General features: G+C 37.3%; 1 protein-coding gene across 1 annotated transcript in view; it reads right to left on the bottom strand.

Moving 5' to 3' along the window:
• Nucleotides 1–8,187, bottom strand: part of LOC107727977 (zinc finger protein 431-like) — a 28,540-nt gene that overhangs the window by 12,055 nt on the left and 8,298 nt on the right. Inside the window, exons 3-5 of the mRNA XM_016538031.1 lie at nucleotides 6,245–7,064; nucleotides 1,655–1,784; nucleotides 8–29 (exon numbers count right to left, since the gene is read on the bottom strand). Coding sequence (XP_016393517.1) covers nucleotides 8–29; nucleotides 1,655–1,784; nucleotides 6,245–7,064 — 972 coding nt within the window. The remainder of the gene's footprint in view (nucleotides 1–7; nucleotides 30–1,654; nucleotides 1,785–6,244; nucleotides 7,065–8,187) is intronic.

Here is an 8,187-nt window from a genome sequence, read left to right on the forward strand (position 1 = left end):
AACCAACCTGTTTGTTCCTCAGTATCTTCATGTTTGACTCTGAATGTTTCTTCAATCTTCACGTCTTCACTCTCCTCTTTAATAAACGCCATCTTTATAATAGTGTGTCACGTGGATCTCAGTTGCTTCAGCAGGAGTTTTTCTGTGTGTTTGGACACTTTGTCCTGTTTAAGATGAGAATAATTCACAGAAAGACAAATAAATCCAAACTAAATCTCTCGGTGCGTCTCAATCAGCTCCCTATAGTTCAGTAGCCAGCACACTGGTAAAGGAGTCCGTCAGAGTGAGAGTTAATAGCTTTAAACTGCCAAAAACACTCAAAACTAGCACTACAGATCAATAAAAGTACACAACCTACATAGACACTTCATATTCATTTGCTGCTGGTTTGTAAAAGTTGTCATTACAAATGTTTGTTTGTTGTTCTCGTTGCATTTACACTGTTTTGAGCAGCGGTGATTCGAGCGCTTAAATCAGTGAATCATTTTGCGAAACATTTGATTCAGTCATAAAATGATTCACTATACAGAGAGCGAAATGAGACGCGCCTTCACTTGTTAATCATGTGGATGCGCTTTACTTACACAAATAACCTTCATTAATGTTAGATGACGCATTGAAATGTGCATTCAGTGGTGATTAATTCATCTTACATCGCTTGTAAAAAAAACAAAACATTGCCTGAACGGGTTGTATCGATGTAAACACCAAAATGCCTAAAACACAAACCTTTCTTTAGCCGAATCATAACAGATTCAGGAGAGCGGCGCAGCCTTATGACGTCACCTCTCTAGATCAACATAAAAGTCCTGTATAATGCATAGAGATTTAAGCCCATAGATATGTGCAAGTGTGCATAAAATATAACTAAGTAAAATTCGGTCTAAAAGACAAAACAGTAATGTTAGAGTGCAGAGACCATTAATGCTATATTGTTTATAAAATTAATTGTTATAGGCTACTGGACACTAGATACAGGGGAAAGGAGAAAAACGAGGAAGTCTGGGAATGACTGAGGGAGGCAGCAGTGAGGGAAGTAAGTAATCATCAGAATGTAAGTTCTTTGAGAATGTGTGCATTGTTTATTACAAGGTATTTAAATGTAATAATGTACACTGCTGCTCAGAAGTTTGGAATGTATTTTAAAATGTAATTTATTGCTGTGATCAAAGCTGAATTTTCAGCATCCAGTCTTCAGCGTCTTATTATCAGTGTTTAAAATGGTTGTGCTGCTTCATATTTTTGTATATGGTTCAAAAGTTTGGGGATTTTTATTTTATTTTCCCCCTCTTTGGGAAGATATTAATAGCAAGGATGCATTAAATTGATCAAAAGTGACAGTGAAGACTTTTATAATATTACAAAAGTGTTTTGTTTTAAACTTTTTTTTTTTTTTACTTTCTGAACTTTGTATTCATAAAAGAATCCTGGAAAAGGATCACGGCTTAAATACAAATATTAAGTAGCACAACTGTTTTCAACATTGATAATAATCAGCAAATCAGCGTATTAGAATGATTTCTGAAGGATCATGTGACACTGAAGACTGATTCAGTGGCGGCTGCTGGAAAAATCAGCTTTGCATCACAGAAATATCGCATAAAATATCTAATAAATGCAGCCTTGGTGAGCAGAAGGGACTTCTTTCGAAAACATTAGCAACATTAACAAGGTGATCCTCTCTTTCAGCTGCCAGAGAAGGATGACGACAGTACAGACTCAGGATGACGAAGAGGAAGAGGAGAAACACGTTTGACAATTTTCTCATACCTTTGCCATGTGTTCTAACAAAAAGAAATAAACCTGACTACATTAATTTGGTAAATTGTATGAAAAGTTTCCAGTTTGCATGGAATCTGAAGTCTCTGAGAGCTGAGGAGGAGCCTCGTTCTACAGCAAAACACTGCATCAATCCTCCATGAAAATATCAAGAGTGAAGTGTCACCCTCCTGTACTTCCCTCAGAAGAGCCTGCCTTCTGCTGCTGGGGTAAGAAAGACACTCTTCCTCTTCTCTCACAGCAGTCCAGCACCTGACTCTGCTCCTCAGCACTGCCTGAAAGAGTCAAGATAATCGTGCTGATTTGGGGCCGATTTCTCCCCTTCCGACAATCCTAGGTAATGTCCCGATTATCTTGGTGATTCTAAAGATTATCTTATCAGATTTTCCTGTGGTGTGAGGTGTGTTAAGAGTGACTGAATCTGCTCGGAAGAACATCGGAAGCGCCTCGATCGCGAATCGTAAATATTCAACATGTTGAATAATTACGATCAGAAATCCTGCTGTGTGGGGGGAGATTATCACGTGAAACGAAACAATAACCAATCAGAAAGTGAGCTGACAGAAGACGGAAGCATAACCAGGGTGTCCATAAAAAGTCTTAAATAACGTTTTCCTAAAATAAGGCTTTAAAAAGTCTTAAAATGTCTTAAATTTGGATTCGATGGGTCTTAAATATTCTTTGTCACATTACCGCTAAAATATCTTCAGTCTGACGGACCTAATGACTGTTTACAATCATTGGACAGACCGAAGATTTTTTCTTCCCCGCGGTAAGTTACTGCATCATCAGAGAGAATTGCAGTAAGTTAACAGAATACAAGCTCGCGCTGAGGCTCACTCTGTTTGTCTATTCAGGTTCATTTGCTTGGTAACAGCCCAAATGTCTTATACTTATTCACTGATTAAATGTAAGAATTTGACTCAAAAGATAATGCACACTTATAGAAAAAAAGATAAAAAAATAGGCCTTTTTATGATATTTTGGTGTCTTTCTCAGTTAATTCATTATTTTAATGTTCCTAAAAAGTCTTTTTTTTTTTTTTTAGATATTTACAGGTTTGAGATTTCATACAAAAACAAATTCCAGACAATACTTCACCCTCCGAGGTAGATAGGATTCTAAGTGTCAATCCATGTAAAAGGGGGTCCATTTCAAAGTTGTACAGTGCAGTCTTCTCTTCTCAGTCTACATCTTTCGACTCACTTCGTAAAAAATAGAGGAAGAGACTTGGGCAGAACTTCTCGATCAGGTTCATTCCTCTTCTATTTGTGCTCATCATGGAGTGATACAATGTATAGTTGTCACAGAGCACATTGGTCTAAAAGTAGACTGGCCCTTATTAATCCTGCCATTGACCCTGAATGCGATAATGCCATTCTAGTCCTGCCACTCTAATACACGTTTTGTTCTTGCCCTGCCTTCTCCTCATTTTGGTTGTCTGTTTTCAATTCTCTCTCAGTCATTTCCTCTTCAAATATTCAATCCTCACCACTCATTGGCCTGTTTGGTGTCCTGCCTGACGATTATTTTCTACCACGCTATTTTGCTGATTTTATTGCTTTCCTCACATTGCTGGCCAGATGACAAATTTCGCTTAAATAATGGGAAAAACTCCCATCTCTCATCACACTCTCGGTGGATTAAAGAGGTCTTATATTTCATAAGAAAAAATTCTCTTCACCGGGCCAACAAATCATTCTCTAAAATTTGGAAGCCCTTTTTATCATACATACAAAATTAGCAAAATCTTAATTTGTCTATTTAACCCTTTTCATTCAAACTACTAGATTTCCTTTTACATTGATATTTAGAAATCCGTTTTAAGTGCACCTACTACTTTCTTTGTCTTAGTATTTCCCAACTTTCCATTGTTATCTGCTGATAGTATGTATTTATATATTTATTTTACTACTTCCATTTTTACTTGTCATGCTTTTTCTTTTTATTATTGTTATTTTTTAGTTATTTCTTTTTATCCACCCTGATTGTATCATGAAAAATTATAAATTAATAATACAGTTTTATTGAATTTTTTATTTAAATTGCTTTTAACTTGACGTTAGACTGAATAACATATATCCGCTCATAGACAGATCCACTGATAGACGCCTGCTTTAAAACACTCCCAGGTGTAAACGCTCAGTGAAGAGCATGCATATTTGATTTAGACCCCGTCCACACGGAAACGCGTTTAGCTGTATACGCATAAATTTTGTATCGTATAGGCGTTTCGTCCACACGGATCCGGCGTTTTGGGAGAGTGAAACCGATATTTTTTTAAACCATGTCCCAGAGTGGATAAATCTGAAAACGCCGTCCTTGTGTTTTCGTGTGGACTGCGAATCCGTATATTTTCTGAAACTATGACGTCATCAGCCCACGTCTTGCCCCTAGTCAGACACCGATACGTCACGTAACAGCAACAAAAACATGAACGATTGTCTTTTTATTAACTAACATTAACACAGATTAATAAATGTATTGTTCCATGTTCGTTTATATACCGCGCGCAAGGTTTATGCGCATAGTCCAAGTCTTCTTCTGCATTTTTAGTGTATCTCTGTGGCAGAATTACAGCGCCACATACTGGTCTGGCATGTATACTACATCGTTTTGTGTCAGTTTTGTGGTTTCGTGTGGACGCAGATATTTCTTGAGACGAGGGGAAAAAAAAGATCGGATAGGGAAAGCTCTGGCTTCGTGTGGACGTAGCCTTAGATGTGTATTTACAATGATTTTGAAGCGATGATCATTGTAGCCAATCACAGACATATCTGTTGAGCGTGTGAACACAATGGCCAATCAGAGATATTTAAGACTCAGCTCAACAGTGCTCAAAATGCTAGGGGGAAACGCTGGTATTGTCACATTTTGAACATTTCAGTACAGACTTGGTACCGATGTTTGTGCTTTTGACAACCCAATTATATTGACAACAGGAGGTTGTTTGAATTGTCAATGGTAAAGTAGTCAGATTAGTATTGAGAATTTCCATGACAACTCAAGTCAGTCAAGTCACCTTTATTTCTATAGAGCTGAGAAAAAAAACAAGGCCAATTCAGCTAAAAAAAAAAAAAGTTCTACAAAAGACACCAATGTGGTTATTCGGTTAGAATCAGTTCAGTGTTGATCCAATTCAGTTCAGTACCAGTGTCAGTGGCTGCGTTTACACTTGGCATTAACATACGACCTGTATCCGGATGTTGTCCACATACACATTGAAAAGACAAGTATCTACACCAGACGTGACAGTTGTCTCACCTAGGGATATGCCGGTATCAAATTTTCATGTTGCGATTAATTGCTAATGCTTTTATCACGGTATACGGTATTATCACGATATTGGAATTTAGTTTTAAAAAAAGTGCTGTCATAATACAGTATAACAGGTTTAATAACTTTTTTCTTATAACAAAAATAACTGAACATTTAAATGCAATAAAGCAATACAGAAAAATGTATAAAGTTAAAAGTTTTACACAGATTAAAGTGCAAAAGAACTATAAAGACCAATAGGTATCACTTTACAATAAGACCTCATTAGTTAACCTTAGTTAATGCATTAACACTCACAATGAGCAATAGCTACATTTGCTACAGAAGTTATTAATCTTTGTTAAAAAAAATACTTAAGTCTTATAAGTTAATACTTAAGTCTTTTCACGCAGCATACAGCAGTGTTGTGCATTTTGACCAGTTTATGGGAAAAGTATTCTTAAAATGCATTCAAAATTTTGAATAATTTATAATATATAATTATTCACGGTATTTAGAAGCGCCCACGATAACAATATCGTGCATATTCATTACCGTGATATATCGCATTACCGAATACCGGCACAAGTCTAGTCTCACCGTGCCGCAACAGTGTGAGGCTGTCTACACTGGACGCGATAAAGTGACCATTGCAAACCATTTGAACTTTGTGTCAGTACGTCATAAATAGAACGAAGCAACAGTTTACTGTCGGGGATTTGTCGTGCCGCGCCACATCCAGTGTACTGATTATAATGGGTTCTATAGTATTTTGTCGTGTCGCTCGCATCCGGTGTAGACACGGTGTAAGACTTATTAAAATGTAGCGCGGGAGAGAGAGATCCGATCGGTTATCTAGATGTAAACGCGCCGTGTCCTGATTGACTGATGATCCGATCTGCTTGATCAGATCACGGTGATCGCATGTTAATGCCAAGTGTGAACGCAGCCAGTGTTGTAAGACGCGATTCAGCTGTAAAGCAACTTTACAGATGTTCTACTTATCTGTAAAAAAAAAACAAATTAATGACATTTAAAATGGTTCTCTCGAGGCAACTGTCATGTGTTACTTAAGGTTTCCTTTTCGGTTGAAACATTTTTCCACTGTTGGCAGTTGAAAGAGTTTCCTCCAATGTGAATTCTCATGTGGACTTTAAGGTTTCCATGTGGAGCAAAACTCTCTTCACACTTTTGGCATCTCTAAGGCTTCTCTCCAGTGTGAGTTCTCAAGTGCCTGTTAAGGCTTACTTTATGATTGAAACTTTGTCCACACTGCTGGCACGTGAAGGGACTCTCTCCATTGTGAATTCTCATGTGGACTGTAAGGTTTCCATGTTGACAGAAGCTTTTTCCACACTGAGGGCATGTGTAAGGCTTTTCGCCAGTGTGAATTGTCATGTGCCTTTTAAGACCTATTTTACGAGTGAAGCTTTTTCCACACAGCTGGCAGGAAAAAGGCCTCTCTCCATTGTGTATTCTCATGTGGATTTTGAGGTATGCATGTTGACTGAAACTTTTTCCACACTGAGGACAAGTGTAAGGATCCTCTCCAGTGTGAATTCTTATGTGGACTTTAAGGTTTCCTTGTTGAGCATAACTCTTTCCACACTGAGGGCATGTGTAAAGGTTCTCTCCAGTGTGAAGTCTCATGTGAACAGTAAGGTGTGCTTTTTGAGCAAAACTGTGTCCACACTGAGGGCATGTGTAAGGCTTCTCTCCAGTGTGAACTCTCATGTGCTTGTTGTAGTTTCCTTTTTGATTGAAACTTTTTCCACACTGTTCGCAGGTGAAAGTCTTGTTTCCAGTGTGAATGCTGATGTGGTCTTTAGGGTTTCCTTGTTGATTGAAACTCTTTCCAAACCGTAAGCAAGTGAAATAACTTGTAGTTTCTTTCTCTTGAGCTCTTTTTCGTGTGGAAGTCTTTTCAGTCTGAGAGCAACAAAAAGATTTTTCTCCAGTTATGAAATATTGATCTTCCTCTTCTTTTTCTTTAAGTACTACTTTCTCCTCTTTCAGTATCATTAGGTCTAAGGTGAAAAACAAAGAAAAGTTAACAGCAGTTTAATAGCACAAGACAACAGATATCAAAACATTTAGGTATGTAATGCATCAAAACCATCAACATGAACGCTTGATCATATACCTGCCCTGGAGGGCCGGTGTCTTACAGAATTAAGCTCCAACTTGCCCCAATACACCTGCCAGAATTTTCTGAAGTTCTCAACTCTGGCCCTTGAAACCCCCTTTCCAGCAGAGTTTATCTCCAACCCTAATCAAACACACCTGTACACGCTAATCAAGGTCTTCTTCATTACAAGAAAGCTAAAGGCAGGTGAGTTTTATCGAGCCAGGAGCTAAACTATTGCAGGAAAGGGGACCTCGAGGGCCAGAGTAGAGACCCGCTCCCGCAAGATTCTGTCCTTGGCTTGGGGAAATGTAAGTATTTGGCTTCAATAATTTACATGATAGAAATGTATGTGTAATAGCATAACCTCTCAATTCCTCATTAATTATTTTCTGATGACTAAAACATAACCTACAATAGTAGAGGTGACTTCAATTCATCATCTAATGCACATCAATGGGTTAACTTAAATTTTTTTATATAATAAGTGTAAATAATTTGTCTTCATAACTATATTGTAGAAGTTAAGAAGACTGCAACTATTTTCATGAAACTATAACACTAATAGCCTTTTACAGGCACACTTAGTTCAATAGCCTATTGAAATGTCTGGGCCTATGTGACACTAGAAATTTCAGTTAGTTTTAATTTACAGTACAGTGCAAATGAAGGCATAAATCAATTTAATTTATCTTTTAATCAAATGAGAGTTAAACTCTTTATTTTTTGTCAAACAAAGGGTTTACTATTAAAATTAAAACATGGAAGAAATAGCGTATTGTGTGATTATTCTTTTAAACAAAAGTTGTAAGACTGTCTTCAGAAAATTTTGGATGTCATTTTTATTTAATCTTGCATGTAATATCTGATAAAGCAGGGTTTTGAGTGGAGCGCTGCTTTGTGTACAGTGTTACCGGGGAAACCTTGATAGTATCTTTGCGGCTTAATATTTACAGATACTAGTTCATATCGCGACTCTATTTAAAGGGTCATATGATGCGATTTAAATTTTTTCTTTCTCTTTG

This window comes from Sinocyclocheilus rhinocerous, unplaced genomic scaffold (assembly GCF_001515625.1).
Source record: "Sinocyclocheilus rhinocerous isolate Xijiao unplaced genomic scaffold, SAMN03320098_v1.1 scaffold1839, whole genome shotgun sequence".
NCBI classification, from domain to species: domain Eukaryota; kingdom Metazoa; phylum Chordata; class Actinopteri; order Cypriniformes; family Cyprinidae; genus Sinocyclocheilus; species Sinocyclocheilus rhinocerous.